The following is a 19,306-nucleotide window of genomic DNA, read 5'->3' on the forward strand; positions in this document are numbered from 1 at the left end:
AGCTGTCACACTCCACCTTGTCTTCTTTGCCTGGCCATATCCCAACGCTTCATGCCCAGCAGCTGCTGGGCCCACGAAGCACTGACTGTTTCCTTTCTCCATTACCCTTATTCCTAGGGCAGCCTGACAGGGAGCTGCCGCAGCAGAGGGAACCGGCTCTATCAGCGATGAAGGCCCAGCTCCTGTGGTCGTTGCCCCAGCCTTCACTCTTGCCTTTCCTGGCCGAGCACGCGGCGGGGACGCCTCCAAGCAGCCCGGGCCTTGACACCCCGCACTGCAGCACCCAGGCGAAGGCGGTGGCCTGCCCGCCCCGGCGGCCGCGGGGGGAGGCAGGCGGCAGGAGCAGCCGCCGTTCCTCCGTGCCCTCGGCGGGACCGGGCGGGCGGCACGAGCCCGCTACCACGGCCGCGCCGCGCCGGGACACCGCCCGCCGGCGCCCGCCTCCCGCGCGCGCAGCCGTGGGAGGGGCGGAGGGGAGGGGAGGGGGCGCGCCGCCTCGCGGCCCGCCCGCCGCCATTTTGGCTGGTTGGCGTCGCTTCCGCTGCCGGGAAGTAAACAGGGAGGGAGGGAGAGAGGGGAGCGGCGCGGCGGGACAGGCGAGGCAGCAGTGCTGGGTGAAGGAGGCGCTGGGGTTGGTTTCTGTGGAGGGGGCTGATGTGGCCGGAGCGGAGGCGTCAGCGCGGCCCGGGTCCCGGTTGATGCGAAGCACCGCAGGGAGCCGCCAGGTGAAGGGACGGGACGGGGGTGGGCGGTGGCGCAGCGGGACCTTCCCCTGGATCCCGGCTGCGCCGCCGAGGTAGGGAGGCGAGAGGGCTCCGAGCGGGGGGTGGGGCGGCGGGTCTTGGGGCCCTGCCCGGGAGCGGAGCGCTTGCCCGTGCTCTGTCAGAGCCCCGCGCCCCGGGGAAGCTTCTCCGGGAGTAGCGGGGCTTAAAGCTTAGTCCTCCGTATCTATAGGGTGTCGCTGCCTCGCAGACTTCTCATAACAGTCATAAATTGGAAGTCCCTGGCTGTTCTCAGCAGAACTAGTTGTGCGCGGCGGTTAGGGAGGGGTCAGGTGTGTGCCTGGGTCGCCCCCTCTTTAAGTCCGCTCCCCCCATTACCTCACTCCTTTTATTTCTAGAGCGGCCTTACTTCAGGTGTAAAACAACGCAACGAGCTCAGTGAGGCTTGTTCATGGGAAAGCGTTATCAGCAGGATGTAAACAGCCGTGCACAGTTTGGGTTTTTTTGAACTGCCATTGTGTTGTGTCTGCACCTTGCACAGCAATAAAAACAATGTTAAGCATGTGCTTTGCTCCTCCTCCTGCTTGGCGACTGAACTATGTGATTGTGGTTGAACATGACTGTATTGCAAAGAAGATAGCGTGGATTGTGCCCAGATGCGGAGGTTGGAACACTGAGTTCAGAAACAAGTTGTTAGAATAGGTTGAGAAATCTACTTGGACAATCTTAAGGAGTCGAGCGTTCTGATTTCACTTAATCTTTCTGTCCTGGTAGAGTTAGGTATGTTTGTTATTTTGGTTTGGTGTTTTTTGTTTTTTTTTTTCCCCCCTTTTCGGTCAAGATCTTAGCATTTAAAGCAAAGTTGATTATAGCAGCATTTTGGAAAAACTGATCAATCTTAAGTGTGTCCTCAGTATGCCAGAGAGAGTTAAAAGCAATATTTGATGGTTCAAGTGTTGTAAGAAGTGATAAGCAGTCATTGTTTGAGAAATAGGTTGTACCTATACAGTAATATGCTAGCATGGAATTTTGCATCAGTGTCTTCCTTGTTGAAAAGTTATTTCTGTTGGCCTTGGATTTAAAATGGTTAGATCTTTAAACTATCAGATACGTAAAACAAAGTGAACTGAACTGCCTAATTGCATTTGCCGGTTCCTGTATTCAGTTTGCAGAAAGGTTTACTCTCTTAAGTGGCCTTTTTTAAAAAATAAATAATTATAGGTGACTGCAAACTTCTGCATGCAAATTGCATTCTTTAAATTTTGTTTTATTGTTAGGCGTGTTAAGATGTTAAAACCAGTTATGTTTAAAAAAAAAAATTCCAATACTTCAAATTCTGACACAAGATGACAAAAATCAGATTAACAAATTAATTAGATGACAAAGCAGTTGTCTGCAAGTCTTAAAAATCATATATTTTAGTCTAGAGCTTAGACTTTGCTTTCTCTTTAGAAAAAGATCCACAAGGAGGTATTTTTGAAATCTTATGATTACTCTTTCTTTTCAATTACAGAAGCATCTGAGATGTCAGTAACAAAAAGTTTTCTGGAAATGTCTTTTCCCATCCCCTACTTTTCAAGTCAGTGGCACTTAAAACATGTAACATCTCATTTTCTTGGAAGACTGTCACCTGAAATTCATCATCAGTATAGCTCTAGTGATGGCCATATTGTCTCTTTTCTTCACTGGCTGTCTATAAAAACTTGGGATAGTACCGCACAACTTCAGGAGTGGGTTTTGATCTGTAATCAGCATGTATTAACTACTTAGAAGTTAGTTCAGAGGTGCAACTTGTAAGTTGGCTGCTGATGACCTGGTCCACTTCTATCAGCCATGTCTCAGAGATTACTTTGCCAGCAGAAAAATTCATACAGTTTTGTCAGTGGCAGCTCACTCCTGGTCTTTCCTGGAAGAAAAAGGGGACAGGGGGAAGGAAAAAAATTGTGTCAGATGAAAAGATCAGTTACAGTAAACGTGCTGTATGTGAATCAGCTCTACTGTATGTGCACAATAGCCCCTATAATGTTGATAAGGGAGAAAATCCAGAACTTGACCCCCTAATGCAGTGATAAAAGTAGCCTACCTAACTAGAAAATTTATGCACATATATTATCTTACTAGCAAAAGATGAGGCAGGATATCTATAGAGGAAGACTTGGAGAGCCAAGTCTAACAGTTACCTTGTGTAGTTTTTCACAGACTAATGAGAGATGGCTTTGAAAAGACTTGAAGACATCAAACGTGTTATCCCAAATTATCTTGCATATGGTAATTGCTTGTTGTAACCTAGCTGTGGTTGTCTGGAACATGTTTGGTGTAAAGTTTAAAGGAATGTTGCATTTCAGACTAGCTTATTACAAGTACTGTTCTTGGACTATGCTTAGCAGTTATCTCAAATACAGACATGACAGGTTTGCAGTGGATTTGCTGATCTAATTATTGATTAGTTAAGTTTAATTATTCAGTTTTCACAGTTGCAAAATCCAGTTCCTTCATCTTTTGGTTAGTTGCAGATGGTTCCAAGTCCCTCTTTGGTTTTCTTGCTTTTCTTTTGTACCAGTGAAGTCAGTGGCTCTCTCTCGGGTGGAAAGCTTTGTTTCAGCACAGGAGTCATGTTCTGCATAGTCTCACAGTCATGAGCTGTGACTCACAGTACATAGTTCTCAGGAAGCAAGAAGAGGTTTTTTCGCCCGGTAGTGTGTTGATTTTATGATTGCCCCAAAGTACTACTGGGATTAAAAGACAGAGTTGAAAAAGATTGAGAGACGAATTCTGTTCATCAGTGTTTCATGACAGAATGTTCAGGTTTGTTTACATAATTTCATGAATAGCTTCAGACCTTAAGTGATAGCTTGCTTTTGTCATGTTAGTGGGTGGGATTGAAGTGTTTTAAAGATAGGTAAGGAGATGCTGGCTTTGAAAAAATAATCTGTGATGGATTGGATGATAAACAGTATAATTTTTTACTTGTCCATCTAGTTTATTACACTTTGTTTTCAAAAAGACTTCTAACCTTTTACTCAGTTGCAGTACATAGCAGGGAAAGTTAATTGTCCAGATCGCAAGTGAACTGGGCATATGGTAATTGTATATGTGCAACTGTACATGACTGTTAAACCAGGACGATTTCACTGTGTATGAACTCCGTGTTTATCTTGCAGAAATCAAGGGGGCTGGGGCATGTTTATACATACCAAGCCCCCCCCCCCCGCCCGATTCTCTTAGCTTTTTAGAGACTGTAGTTGAATGTTTTGTAGTTTAGGGTGAGGTCTCATTCCTAGTCCTTCAGGACATGACGTGCATCACACTTAGGCTTTTAAAAATAGGTGATTGGATGCTAAATTCAATTGTAAGCTGGCATGTATGAAAGAACACACTCTGATCAAAACCCAGTTTCAGATTTATTTCGGATGTATGTAGTGGTGGGTTTTTTCCCCTCTTTAATAATGTAATATAAGGTAGAACTTGTGTAAGTGAGACCACTATGGAAGAAGTATATGTTACTGAGAATGAGAGAGTTTTTGCATCAGACTTGCTGAATTTAATCTGAGTTTGAAGAAAGTTTGCTGACTCTTCTGTAACCCCTTTTTTTGTGGGTTGAAACTTCCAGACTGTTACTAGAAATCTTTCATAATCCCTATTACTAGTTAGTTGGGAAAACAAATGCACGCCAATGTTCTCGATGAAATGTTTTTAAGGATACTGATTTAAAATGGATGCATAGAGAAAATATGGTTTTTTCACCTCCACAGTTCTCTATTAATATTGTTCTTTTCAGCTCCATTGTTACATTTACAAGATACATAGATTATCTTTTTTTAATTATTTTTATAGAATGAAACGAGGAAGGAGAAGTAATGAGGCCAACAGCAGTTCATCTGAAGAGACAACTGAGAGAGAATCCAAGAGACACAAGATTATAGATCAGAAAACCATAGTTGTGCAGAGTCCTGACTGGGCGAACCTGCTTCAAGACATTATCCTGCAGGTGTTTCAGTACTTGCCCCTTCTGGATCGTGCTCATGCATCACAGGTCTGCCGAAGCTGGAACCAAGTGTTTCATATGCCTGATCTCTGGAGGTGTTTTGAGTTTGAACTGAATCAACCAGCTACGTCTTACTTGAGGGCTACGCATCCTGAACTAATCAAGCAAATAATAAAGAGGCATTCCAATCACCTGCAGTATGTCAGCTTCAAGGTAGTGTATTTTATAGACTTTTAAAAAGTAGTTTTATAAAAGCATCTATTAAACTTAGTTCTTTTTCTTTTTTTTTCTTTCATTTTATTCAGAATATTATAAGGTAATATCTCTGGTACTTTTGAGAGTTTTGAAAGTTCATCTATGTAAATATCAAAGCATGAGAAGTGCGATGTAATGTCAGTAATGATAAGTGGTACTTGACAATTGTGATCAAAACATTTTAATATGCTGAAAATTAAAGAACATCACTAAACGTTAGGGGAGGTTTATGATGTTATTTTTGTGATTAGGATTGTCAGTTTTATTTAAAAAGAAATACGGCAGCTCTTAGTGTGGTAGGCCTTGTTTTCAGGCCTAGTATACTGAAGATGGGTTCTCTAAATGGGCATATAGACATGGAGGTTACCTCCCAATTAATTTGTTTATTTGGATATATTTTCAGGATCAAAACTTGGAATAACTGCTCATTGGAATACCTTTTCATTGCCTTAATTCCATTAGATGGGGATTTTTTTGTTTGCTTTTTTTTCTTTTTTCTCATAGCACCTTAGCTGCTTAAAATTCTGCCTCTGTGAGTGGGCAGAAGTACTTCAGTTCTGATACTAATGTACGTGTGGGTACCTGCCTCAGAACTAAGTTTGATCAGGATGCATAAATTTAGCATTTCCCTGTTTCACATCCTGTAGGGAGTAGGATCTAATATTCACAGTTAGAAAAAAATCTAATGCACAGAGGGTGACTTCAGTACTACTAGTAAGCAACCAACAGTTTTAGTACTAAATTGTACAGGATTGTCTGTGTGTATGGCATCTGCTCAGCACAGCTGCATTTCAGTTAACTGGAAAAGTACATGGGGTTTGCACAGGATTTGCAAATCTACTGATTGTGCTTGGCTGAGAAATACCATTTGGTGAGCATTGGCTAGGTTAACATCATGGAATTATTTTCAGCAGATGAAAACCTTTAACGTTGTCTTATGTATCACTGTTTTGGAAGGGTGCTGTGAAACAGTCATGGCTGCATATGCATCAGCTATGTGACAAATTTGAAAAGGAAATGACTTCTGCAGCAAGGTGAATGTACTAGTTGTTTGTTTCTGAGATCTGGCAGTTTTAATGTAGGAATCATCAGCATGTGAGTTGCTGGGGCACCTCTGCCTGATCACGTGTATTGCTACTGCTTGTTGCAGTATCAGATACAAACTGTTACCGCAGGTTTGCGGGGGTTTTATCGGTGTCCAAATAAAGAAAATTTATAGCAGTGTTGGAATGACCTTCCAGTGTTTATCTCCTGTCTATGTTGCTTTGCACCAAGTGATTCTGAAGGATTTCAGATGCCCTTCGCTGGTAGGGTGATACCCCAATCATTTCTTCAACGTGTCCCTTCAGTTGTGCTTCAGTGTTTCAGAATGAACACTAGATCACATGAAATGCTAAGTAGCAAGGATAATCACAAGGAAGTGGATATAACACTGACACTTACAGTGTCAAGGCTGAGAACTTGGGGGTGTTTTTGTAGGCAAAGGAAGATTGGATTGTTGAAAATCAAAGTTTTTCAGTTTGTGTTTAAGCAGAACAATCAATATTCATTGGACTTAGATCAGTTGCTGACAAGGCCGCACGGCTTATGGTGGACTTGATCTTGTGATCAAGCTTTTTACTGTTCTGTAGGTTTGCAAGGCTGTCTCACCTACTGTATATAAGAGGTTATTTGGAAAGCACATCTGAGTGTTGGGGGAAATCCACTGGAGGCACACAAAGTGATTTGTTTGGGTAACAAGCTGACTAATTATTTTTTTTTTCCAGAGTATCAATTGCGTGTCTGTTGTGGTATTAATGATGAAGGTCCAGTCATATAGGTTCATATGATAATGCACTTAACTCTCCAGCAGCTCTATGTTATGAGCTCAGTCACTGTAAAAGGAAGCTGCTTTTTTACACAGTAAGGGATTTATAGAATTCCTGCATTTTGATAAGGAAGAATGTGAAGAGGAAGTGGGGGTAGGCTCTGGGCTCAAATGAACCTCCACTTGCTTATTATTTGATTTGGATTGAATATCTTGGAACAAACCGTTTAGCTGACCCCTCATCATGCTAAATTTTAACCAAAGTGTTTAGGGGAGTGGTAAATTTGTAGCATATTGTCTTGGATTTTTGGTATGTACCTTTTGGGGAAAAGAGAATTACATTGATGGATTCCCAGTGAGGTGTTTTGTGGGTTTTCTTGATACCACATTTCAGAAGGTGAAGTGAAAAAAATGTTGGAAGTACATCTACTCTAATCTGCTTTTTTGTAAAGAGTGTTTGATGCAGTGTTTTCTGAACAGCAAATCTGTCTTGTTTTAAGGTGGACAGTAGCAAGGAATCTGCAGAAGCAGCTTGTGATATTTTATCACAGCTTGTGAATTGCTCTCTGAAAACACTTGGGCTCATTTCAACTGCCCGGCCAAGCTTCATGGATTTACCAAAGGTATTTTAATATGTATAGTTTTTCTATAGCAAAATATTGCAGTGGTTCATACAGTATTTCTATAACTTTAAGAAAAGTTTTATTATAAGAATATGACTCTTTGGTAAAGAAATCTTTGCTACTAGGCTCTATTAAAGAGAGGAACTGAGACGTTGTACTAAGATGGATAACTAAAGTTTCCCCTCATTCTCTGCATCGTGTGAGAACTTGGTGCTGACCTTGTTGCTCCAAGTCCTGCTGTCTGTTGACCACAACGTAATACTGAGCAACGCGACGCAAGTCAGGAGGCTAGACAATTCATGTCTGTGTAATTGTACAGTGGGAGATGTTTAGGGGATGATTATGATCGAATGAGTGGTGGAGATTTATCCACGTGGACTTGCTGTAGGGATTACATTATCGTTGTGCTCTCTTTAGAAAGCAATATGATCATGATTTTCAATGCTTCATGCCACGCAGTCAGGCGTTGGATTCTTAGGCAAAGTGCACTGTATTTCTGAAATTATCTGTCAGATTTTTACCTTGCATGTTTACCGAAAGTTAGATATTGTTAGAAGACATCTAATCTAGAAGACAACAGATCTCTTATACGGGCTTCTAAACAAGAATTCCTGCTAGTGAGGTAGAAATGTGTTATTGCTGAGGAGCAGGGGAACAGTTGGGGTAAGCCAGGTTGCTTATTCTATGGCAGAGACATCTCAGGTGTCTTGCAGCCTCAATTCTTGAATCCAGTTCACATGTATGTGAAGGGCCAGATGCAGCTAGGCTGTTAGCTGGATCTCAGTGATGTCATTGCTGATGATGGCAACAAGGACAAGGAAGAAGTAGGGACAGCCTAAGGAAAGGAAGTAGGCTATAAGGTTTAAGCAAGGTTAGCTACAGAAGGATTATCAGTTATTATCCTTGGTGGTGATCACAGCCACGTCATGTAGTCCTCTTGAATATGTATTTTGAATTCTTAATTTCCAAAGTTTTTCTAGATCTTTAATTAGTTTTGTATGGTTTTTTTTCCTTTTTCAATGTGCTTTGAGATGTGCCTATAAGAAAACCTGAACATAGTGAAAACAATCCACAGTCTTAGTGTGTTAGCAGTACTTTGTCCTTTCAGCTCTTGTGTATTGTATTATTTCTTAATCTGAATGGTGTTTTAGCTCTTAATTTTCACGGAAGGGATATGTTATGGTCCTATTCAGCTTGCTGAATTATTTGTAGTCATACATGCTATGGTCTTACTTGGCTTCAAGGCTTCTAAAATACAGGCTTCCTTTTTTTTGTTCCTAATAGGTTTACACGTGGCCTTTAGAAAATATATTCAAAATGAGCCAAAGTCAAGTCGAGGCGTAATTCGCCTTTTGATGTTTACGGCTCCAGTAACACTGTCACCAGCGTATGGGACCAGCAATGATTTTAAAATTTTTGTAGACCACTGATGAAACCAAAAAATTGAATTGGGCCATGAATAATAAGTTCCTGTGGGAAGCCATTTGTAACAGGCCCGTTGTATGAGAAGCAGGCAAGGATGAATGAATGTGAAAAGTGGTTGACACTATGCAATGTATTCTTTGTTTATCAGACTGTATAGGAAGTCTGAAATACTTTGCATTATCTTTGCTGGCGCTCTTCTGATTTCAAGTAATGTGACATCTGGCAAATATTTGTAAATCACATTTAGCATTGTGTTGCCTGGTCTTTTCACTAAGCACATTCTGCTGTAGGCTACATATGTGGCAATATTGAAAAGACATTAAATCACCAGCTTTCACATTTTGGGATCTTGCCTGTCTTCCATTAGCTCTTCAAACTACGGTTTCACCTATTTTTGCAAACATAGTTAACTTTCTTTGCCTTTCTATTTAACAGCCTTCTTGGTGAAGGGAATTGCATTCTAAATACAGAGAATAAAAACAGTGCTAACACTTTCAGAATACAGAGTGGAAATATTATTAAAGCACTTTTTCTTCAGTACATAATGTATATAATCAATGTATTGTCAGTATAGTTGGGAGTGGTCCCTAAAGCCTAAATGCCTAATGCTTCTGATCTGAACTTTCCATTTGCATGAACTGACTTTGACAGTTTATGTTAATGTGAAAATACTAATTTCTGCTCAAAATCTAATTGTGTGTGAGTTTTGGCAAAACCCACAAACATATCACAAGAATGAGCAAATACTATTAGCAGGCCTTCTCTCATGTAACCGTATTCAGGATTCTACATGTGCATGTGGCTCAGAGTGAAACAGTATTGAAATCAAAGTAGCAGGTAATTTTATGGAATACTTAAAGTAGTGCATGGAGGAAGTACTTGTTTTAAGTCTTCTATTCAGTCAATCATGTAAGAAGATAAGCTAATTATTCACTTCCTTCACACCACCAATGATTTCTACATGCACTGCTGCATCTGCTCCTTAGTCTCTGTTTCTCAAGTTAAGGCGTCCTGGGCTCTGCTTTTACTGGTGGTTTTCAGTGGTTGCATAAAAACACTGAGGAGCAACCTTGAGCACTGCACCTGCATTATCTGTGCTGCTTAATTGGTAATTAATTGATCACCTGCTCCTTGGCTCTGTTTGGACCACCTCAGTTAACTTTGCAAGGCAGATCCATTCAAACCCTAAATGCTCTCTGCCTATACGGTAGGCAGGCAGTGGGACTGTTTGGCTTTGGACACCACTTGACAGTACGGGGTTGCCACTCTTGGCTGTGTTTGCATCTGACCAAGGCAGCACAACTTACTGTGTGGGAATTCCTGTTCCAGAGGATGCTTCTTTCAGAGTGATGGCTTGCAAATTATCCTCAAAATTAGGACTTCTAGGCTTTCTCTTTGCTCGTGGTCTTCCTACAGATTTAAGTTTGTGTAGCGGATTGTCCTGGGTCAGGTTCTGGATTTGTGTTCAATGTTAGATGTTCTGATTTGCCAAATACATAGACTGATAGCAAAAAATTATTATACTTCCTCTGCTCAAAAATATGTCCATTTTAGTATGAATTTTTAATTATGCAATATCAAAAGAATGTTTTTTCAGCAAATGCTGTCAATAAGGAAAGAAAACTAGGACTGCTGTGTACAGTGTAAAACCATTGATGTTTTTATTTCAGATACTACTGTTTCATTTAAACTTTTTTTTTCCCAGTCTCACTTTATTTCTGCACTGACAGTGGTGTTTGTAAACTCCAAATCCCTCTCCTCCCTTAAGATTGATGATACACCAGTAGATGATCCGTCTCTCAAAGTGCTAGTGGCTAACAACAGCGACACACTCAAACTGTTGAAAATGAGCAGTTGTCCTCATGTTTCTCCAGCTGGTAAGCTACTGTGTTTTGGATTTTCTTTTTTTGAATGTATGCATTAAATTCTGTCTGAAAGCAGTAAACCCCTGAAAAAATAGGGGTGAGGTGAGAGTGAAGATGAATGTGGTATCCACAGCAACTCTCACTGAATAAAATAGTAATTCAGCTGGTTGTCAATCCATCTGTTACACCACTTGCAGAGTGACTACTGAGCTAATAAAATAGCGCATGTCTGTTCTGGACAAATAACTAACCTCTTGTGGAACTTCAAAGGGTATGTATTGACTTGATAGTGCACTACAGTATAATTAAGTTCTTTGGAACTTTGAGTTCCTGTTCCACAGTTCATTATGTATGGGTTTGGAGTGCTGCAGTGGCATGGATTATGAAGAAGCTGGTTTGGTCATTCTGAAAGAAAGCATCTTTTGCTGAAGAGTAAGCGCCAACAGCATCAACAAAGGGGAGATGAGACTGAGCTGTGCAGAACTTCTGCCATTACCAAATGTACTTCATTAACACTCTTAAGTGTATTTGTAGCAAGAATGGAGCCAGCTCATGTCAGAATGAAATCACTCAAGATTGTTGAAGTTCATAGAATTAATGTTTGTGGAAGACTTACACAAAGCACAGCAAGTTTTATGAACGATTCACAGCCCATCAACTTAACACAATTTTTCACTGGGAAATGGAAGAAGAATTATAAATGAGATGCTGGCAACTTAGTTAAATTCCTTTTCTGAGGATAAGTAGAAACTACTGTAGTCACCATAGCTCCTAGTATGTGGGGAAGATGATACTGTACCAGAGGGCATGTTGCTGTAGTGATAACAAACAAAACACAAACTTAATACCTTTTGTAGGTATTAACACAAAACCTTGTGTTTGGTTTTGTATAAAGAAATCCTGAAAATGCAGGTTTGTTTTGCAGTAGATTTGTCCAGAAAAGTGTTCACCAGCATGTTAACTGGAATGTTATTTCCTTCAAAGTGTTGTAATTGTGGACAGGGGTTTGTTTAAATCAGCTTGCATGACTGGTTTTTCCGACTTGAAATTTCGCTTGAGAATCATTGTATCTGAGAAGTATAGGAGCTGTAGTGTGTCTGTTGAGAGGAAGAGGGTCCAGCAGTAATTTGTAGCTAGGCAAAGAGAGTAATTTCCATGGACTTGGATCGAAGAGCGACCTGTCAGCTCTAGCAGACCTTGCTGGCTTGTGGCTAATCCCTGCTAGAAGGTTTTATGGAACATCCTACACCTGATAATTTGAGAGAGGGCATGGGTTTATGAAGTTGTTAGACTGGTGTATTCTGGTTGGTGGATCCTGTACAATGTTTTAAATTGAACAGTGGGTAAGAAATGGCAGCGCCTGTTTGAGGAACAAGGACAACTAGTATTGTCCTTCATGGAGTGGGGGTGAATAGAATGGGATCAGATGTATTAGTGGCAAATCCAGAGGGTGCTAAGCAAATGGCAAGAGAATTTGGTTGCTTACTTCAGGTATGGATGTTCCTTGAGATCTAGAAAAAGGTGGATCTGTTGGGTTTGTGTGGCAAGTTTTTGGTAGCAGGCATGGCTTCTGTAAGAAGCTGCTAGAAACTTCCCCCATGTCTGACAGAGCCAATGCCAGCTGGCTCCATGACAGACCCACAGCTCGCCAAGGCTGAGCCCATCAGTGATGGTGGTAGCACCTCTGGGATAATGTATTTAAGGCGGGGGCGGGACACTGTGGAACCCATGTAACAGCAACAGCAGTGGGAGAGAGGAGTGAGAATGTGAGAGAAACAACCCTGCAGACACCAAGGTCAGTGGAGGAGGAGGAGGTGCTCCAGGCACCAGAGCAGAGATTCCCCTGCAGCCTGTGGTGCAGCCCATGGTGAGGCAGGCTGTGCCCCTGCAGCCCATGGAGGTTAACGGTGGAGCAGATCTCCACCTGCAGCCCATGGAGGAGCCCACACCAGAGCAGATGATGCACCTGAAGGAGGCTGTGACCCTGTGGGAAGCCAGCACTGGAGCAGTCTGTTCCTGAAGGACTGCACCCCATGGAAGGGACCCATGCTGGAGCAGTTTGTGAAGAGCTGCAGCCCGTGGGAAGGACTGACATTAGAAAAGTTAGTGAGGACTGTCTGCCATGGGAGGGACCCCACGCTGGAGCAGGCGAAGAGTGTGAGGAGTCCTCCCTGAGGAGGAAGCAGCAGAGACAACGTGTGGTGAACTGACCACAACCCCCATTCCCCATCCTCCTGCACCACTGGTGTGGAGGAGGGAGAGAGTCTCTGGAGTAAAGTTAAGCCCAGGAAGAAGGGAGGGCTGGGGGGAAGGTGTTTTAAGATTTGATTCTATTTATTACCCTATTCTGATTTGATTGGTAATAAATTAAGCTGATTTCCCTAAGTGGAGTCTGTTTCGCCTGTGATGGTAATAAGTGAGCAATCTCCCTGTCCTTACCTTGACCCACAAGCCTTTCATTATATTTTCTCTCCCCTGTCCGGCTGAGGAGGGAGTGATAGAGCAGCTTTGGTGGGCACCTGGAGTCTAGCCAGAGTCAACCCACCATAGTGGAACTAAAGAAAGGAGCTGGTATGTGGATAGTTGGCTTCAAGAGCAGGCAGGCTGCAAAAAATTAGACTCTTGAAGGAAAATTAGAAACTTTGAGCACTGGGACTTATGTGGATTTTTTTCTAATGGGAATATTATAATTAGCAGGCTTCTATAAATGGGGAAAAACGTTAATTGAACCAAAAGAATCATGAGTTATGCAAAACTAATTAATTATAGATGCACTTAAAAAGTTATAATGTGCCTTCAGATTGCAGGGGTGGGAGGTGGATGTTCATTACTAGATTAGTTCTCAAGCAATTTGTTAGTGAAGGGCAGAGAAGAGTAATGCAAGTAGTGCAAGAGAGACTCCACTACTGTGGCAATAAAGGAAGAAGACTGGTATCAAACTGTGAATTGCTTCCAAAGGATGCTATGAATAATTCCTAAATTATCTACAAAGATAAAGCAGCATGTATGGGTTTGGGCTGGAGAAACAAAGGCAGCAATATATATGTCTGTGTGAGCATATCTGAAGTTTCTTCTGTTTGCTGTTTTCCCTCTGAACTTTAACTTGCATTAAAACTGCAACAGTACCTTGTAAAACAAAATAATGGTTATTTTTAAATCCACATCGATGTGCTGTTGTTTATTACCTGAAATACTAGCTATTGCAACAGAGGGAACTGAAAGCATTTCTGTAAAGGCTGTGTTTCTGCACTGCTTTGGGGGTAGGAGGGTTGCTTCTCTTCAAGTGGGGTAGTAGAGGAGAAGAGTGAGTGTAGGGTGTGTCTGCATCGGCAGTTAAATAGAGGGATTTTTTGGACACAAATCTGTGCTGTTTGACATCAGAGTGATTTACCTCTTAGTGACACAAAGGTTTAGTCAGTGCCTGGGGATGTTCTGTGACTACACTGGGCTCCAGGAAGGCTCTTCAGTCACTACCTACATTGTATTAATTGTCAGTTCTACATGCAGGATACAGAATTTCATTGCCAGTGTGTGATGCAGATATCCAGTCCTAAACACATAAAAAATTGCAGCAAGTTGAACCTGTTCTTCCCTTTTTGCATTGCACTAGTCAGTAACATACCCTTAAAGTTAACAAAGAGTATTTGTTGAAGGATGGCAGTCTGGACAACAAGCTGGTTTGGATGCTAAATTTGTAGCAAGTTGTTTTCTGAAATGGTGTAGTGATGAGACTTGAAACTCTGTTTAAAATATTTCATTTGTCAACAGACCTAGGTACTATGAAAGCAGCATGCCCTAGCCTGCTTAAAGGGAGTGGAATAACTTTGTTGTTATGATTTAAGGACAGGAAATTATCTCTGACATGTGTAGAAGGTACACATAAGTTTGTAGTTATACTTATATACTTATATACTTATATACTATATTAGAACAGTATATAAATATATACTTATATACTTATATACTGTTCTAATTTTGTACTCCAGTCTTTAAAAAAAAAAAAATAATCTGTATTTTCACTTCATCTTGGATCCCATCCCCTCCTCCCTGAATGAAATAATAAGTATGCTTACATACATATACTGTTTTTACAGTAAATAGTTGCAATAAGAGTTGGGTTAAAATTACGTTTACCTAAATTCTGTGCTTTTTAAAATTCATCTAACAAACTTCTTATATTTGAAATGACAGTATTTGATCTAGTTAGAAGAACTTCTGATGCATGTGTTCTTGCAGATCCTCAGGTGGAAAATACGTACTTCTTTTGGTGTATATATTCATACAATGTTTTTATATTTAAGTGTTTTTAGGTTCAGTATAGGTTTCTATTTTGAGTTTAATGACTGCTGTCTCTCTGTATTTCTTCCCATTGCTTCAAAGCTATAGTGTATTAAGCTCAGGTTTTTCAGTTGCATATTAAATACTATGTTCTCATCTCCTCTACTAATGGAAAGACCATATTCTGAATCCCACACAGCCTTCTGGGTGACATGAAATGCAGAGGACTGTATGCTTTTTGAGTGCTTTTTTTTAATACTGTTACCAGTATGGTACCATTGCTTGTATCTGCAAACAGGTTGAGTGGAAACCTTAGAGACTGAACTGAATTCTTTTTGTTAATGTCTTTGTCTTCCATGAACAGCAGGTTATATTGACTCATTAAAGGGAGAGTCTGAAAATTGCTGTTCTAGGAATTACTGCTCCCAGTTTTTAGTGTTTTCCCTGTTTTTTGCTGTTGGTTTTCCAAATTTAAATATTTATGCTTTGCTAGAAAGAACAAATACTGACAGCAGCAACTTCTGTATTTAATTAAAATCTAGCATTCATTTAACGTTTGCTTTCCTTAGGTGACAGATTTTATTCGTGGCTGCTTTGTCAGCCGCAGAGAGGGACAGCAGTTCTTCCAGAGCAGGCTGGGGAAATACTTTAATTATGAGTAAGCCCCTTTTACAAAAATGAATTTGTGTATCTGTGGTCTTACAATAGAGCAGAACAGTGAGAGTATGCTATTTATGTATTTGTCACATGAGAAACAACTCCCACGGGAAAGTATACAACGCAAGGTCACAACTTCTTGATGTTTCCTTAGCAAAATAGTGGTGCAGTTGCCTAGCCCATGTGTATCTTACCGTGTAGGAACAAAGATGTCACAAGACCATGCTTATGTGAAAAAGGTTTCGTGTTCTGGTTGTCCAGTATGATTTTTGTCTTGATAGTAGGTCTTGGTTGCACGTTGAAATATGTGGTCTCTGCACCCTATTGACATACATAAACAAATTAACTCTTGCGTTTCCTGTTCAGTTATGGGTATATTTATTTGTGTAACCCCTCTCATAATGTTCTCTTTTCCCAGGGATCCTTTGCGTGGCTGACCAGTGCCATGGCTTACGTGAGTTGGCGCTGAACTACCACCTGCTGAGTGATGAGCTTCTGCTTGCTTTGTCTTCTGAAAAACATGTCAGGTTAGAACACTTGCGCATTGATGTTGTCAGTGAAAATCCTGGACAGACTCAGTTCCACACAATTCAGAAGAGCAGCTGGGACGCTTTCATCAAGCATTCTCCTAAAGTAAATTTAGTAATGTACTTCTTCTTGTACGAGGAAGAGTTTGACCCATTCTTTCGTTATGAAATACCTGTCACTCACCTTTACTTTGGAAGATCAGTAAGCAAAGACGTACTTGGCCGTGTTGGGATGACGTGTCCTCGGTTAGTGGAACTGGTGGTGTGCGCCAACGGATTGCGGCCACTGGATGAGGAGCTGATCCGCATCGCGGAACGTTGCAAGTATCTGTCAGCCGTCGGCCTAGGAGAATGTGAAGTCTCTTGCAGTGCCTTTGTTGAGTTTGTGAAGATGTGTGGCGGTCGTCTCTCTCAGCTTTCTATTATGGAGGAAGTTTTGATTCCTGATCAGAAATACAGCTTAGAGCAGATTCATTGGGAAGTTTCAAAGCATCTTGGTAGAGTCTGGTTCCCGGACATGATGCCCACATGGTAAAGTCCTTAAAAAACTTCAGGGCACATGGAATAGCACCTTAAACCCAAGCTTACCATATTGCAATTTACTGTATAAGCTTATTTAATACTATAGTTTCTACTTAAGTTACTTCATTGTTTGATTAGAAAATTAATTTTTCATTCAAAAATGATTTATGAAATCCCAATTCAGAAGTAGAAATCGTGGATAGCTCCAAAACTCTTCTTCATCCAAACAGAAATCAGTTTTCTGTTTTAGATGTCTTGTTCATTGACAGTGACCTCAAACTTTTATGGAAGTAAAAAATGTATTTAAAATACTGGAATGTACCTGCAAAACAGCAGTTTTAATATGCTGTCCTTCTTTGATTTAGATACTAGTATTGAACACAGTCAGATTTGATCTTAAAGAACCAAACAGGACCCCACCAAAATTGCACGCTTCTGTTGCAGACCAGCGCATTTCTAAATCCAGTCACCTGGATGACAAGATAAAGATTATAAGGAGCATTTAGTAGGCTGTGAAATATACGTGTTCTTTTCTATAAAAGTCATAAAAGGCAAGAGCAATACACAATAATATAGTTTAGACAATTAAAATATCAAGTTTGCTACCTTATTCAACAGATTATTAGTTCCATCTAAAATGTATTTAGAGCGTAAAGAAATAGTAGTGTGAGCTACCAAAAGTGTTGTGGTTTGTTTTCCCTCTATGCATTTTAACGTAGTTTGCTTATGGGGTCTCAGATCTGTGTCTAAACCTGTTTTAAGGTATTTTATGTCTAGCTCAGGAAGCGAAAGCATTCTGGGGAAGAATGTAGATACATTGTATTTAGAAACACATTGGAGTTAATGAGCATTTCTTGCACATTAACCGGTTTTGCAGCATGTGGTTGGATGGAATAATGTATGTTTTGTTAAATGTGATGACATATGGATGTGAACAGTATGAGACAAGAAAGTTAAAATTTGAATGATGACCAAGAACCTTTTAACAAAACCTTAGATCTATTGGCTGCTTTCAATTTGAATGACATTGTAACAGTTGCTTAAGCTGTATAAACTAATTGTATACTGTAAATCTGTTTCAGAAATATTTATGTATAAAGTGAATGTTTGATAGATGATCATTTTATATACCTTTAATTCAGCTAGTTCGATCATTTCATAATATTTAAAAACCTAAAAGCAGTAAACTTGCGTGAAGTAGAGGAGTAGGCAAAATTTTGTTTTGAATACTTGGTAAATCAGTTTTATTAAAGAAAGTTTGTAGTCTGTAAGTGGTGTGTAGGCACCATATTGCCTGTGATCTGGATGTGGCTTGTGACTTCATTTCTTACCGCCAACAGTTACATTATTCTCTGTTTTAGATTATTCATTGGTAACACTAAAATATTCATGTGACTGCTGAATGTGTTTGAAAGGTGTGATCAGCCACCAGCAAGGCAGAGCTCCTCCAGTTGTGGGCTGTACTGAACTTAACTAGTGGCTGCTTCTCATTTGAGCTGTACAGCTACTTCTGTAGATTTTCTTCATTTCTGATTTCAGTAATGCTTATCCAAATGTATAGTTCAAGTGTAATACACTTATGAGCATATTTAAGTTCATAACTATATTTTGAGCAAACATTGCTCGATGGACTGGACATCTTTATAGGGGAGTTATATGTTTCTGTAGAGCTTTGATTTAAAAATCGCATTTTATGAAATACGTATTTTTTGTATTAGAATTTGTTATATTAATGTAACACTATAATTTGCTTTTATTTGTATAAAATGTGTCAATATATTTAGTCTGTAAAAGTAAAAAAGCTCAGTGTTTTTTATATTCTGACTCAGAACTACCTACGTGATAAAGGTGGAGTAAGATCAGTAATTTGGGGAAGAGGACATGTTTTCACTAAATTAATGTGTGAAATAATCTCATTAGTAATGTAGCTAAAACCTCTTTGGACTTTGACTGCTGCTGTCTGACATTGCCAGGGTATGCTGATCTGTTGCTTACTGCCATGGTGGTGGGAATAACTGCAAGGCAAGACCCAGCCTCCATGCCTGAGCCTCCTCACTTCTGGAGTTCACAGCTTTGAAACCCAGCGTTCTGCTTCTCACAGAGAGACCTCTGTCAGGCCTTGAGGGGGGAACATGGCAGCAGCTGAAGGCTTTACACTTAGTTGTAGTCGAACTGCTTCCCCAGCAAGGTAACTGTCTGGCCTCTTCTGAGAATGTCTCTGTTTTGTTGCACAGACTTCAAAAAGTCCTTCATCGATGCAACACAGTATCATAACAGTTACCAAAATCTTCAAGGATAAGAAAACCGCTTGAAAACAGTTGTGTGTCTCTTGCACTGAAGACCTGCAGTTTTTATACATCAAACTGATTACAGTGTCCTTAGCTTGAATAATTTGGCCATAAAACAAACTTCCCAAGCAAGCTTATATTCTAAATAGCTTCAGGAAAAGCTACAATGCTCCTTTTTAGCAAATCTTGTACATTTTCTTAATTTGGCTTCTACACCTGTTGGAACAAATTAATAATAATAAAAAAAAATCCATGACGTGAGCAGTAATGAGTACCACAGACTGTCATGAAGCTTGCTAGAAACATGAAGGTGGGTGTCTTACAGCTGTAGAAAATAATTTTCCCTGGGTTC

General features: G+C 40.5%; 1 protein-coding gene across 3 annotated transcripts; it reads left to right on the top strand.

Annotated features, from left to right (window-relative positions):
- The first annotated feature begins 497 nt into the window (after positions 1-497).
- Positions 498-18,482, top strand: FBXL3 (F-box and leucine rich repeat protein 3). 3 transcript variants are annotated; one of them, XM_074815501.1, is made up of 5 exons: positions 498-725; positions 4,557-4,920; positions 7,270-7,392; positions 10,523-10,694; positions 16,036-18,482. In XM_074815501.1, exons 2-5 carry the CDS (start codon positions 4,558-4,560, stop codon positions 16,677-16,679), a joined length of 1,302 nt encoding a protein of 433 aa, XP_074671602.1. In that variant the 5' UTR covers positions 498-725; position 4,557; the 3' UTR covers positions 16,680-18,482. The 3 variants fall into 3 exon arrangements, with proteins under 3 accessions (XP_074671602.1, XP_074671603.1, XP_074671601.1); XM_074815502.1 differs by lacking the exon at positions 498-725 and adding an exon at positions 2,052-3,527 and having other exon boundaries at positions 10,586-10,694; XM_074815500.1 differs by lacking the exon at positions 498-725 and adding an exon at positions 2,071-3,527.
- The last annotated feature ends 824 nt before the right edge of the window (positions 18,483-19,306 follow it).

This window comes from Strix aluco, chromosome 2 (assembly GCF_031877795.1).
Source record: "Strix aluco isolate bStrAlu1 chromosome 2, bStrAlu1.hap1, whole genome shotgun sequence".
NCBI classification, from domain to species: Eukaryota; Metazoa; Chordata; class Aves; order Strigiformes; family Strigidae; genus Strix; species Strix aluco.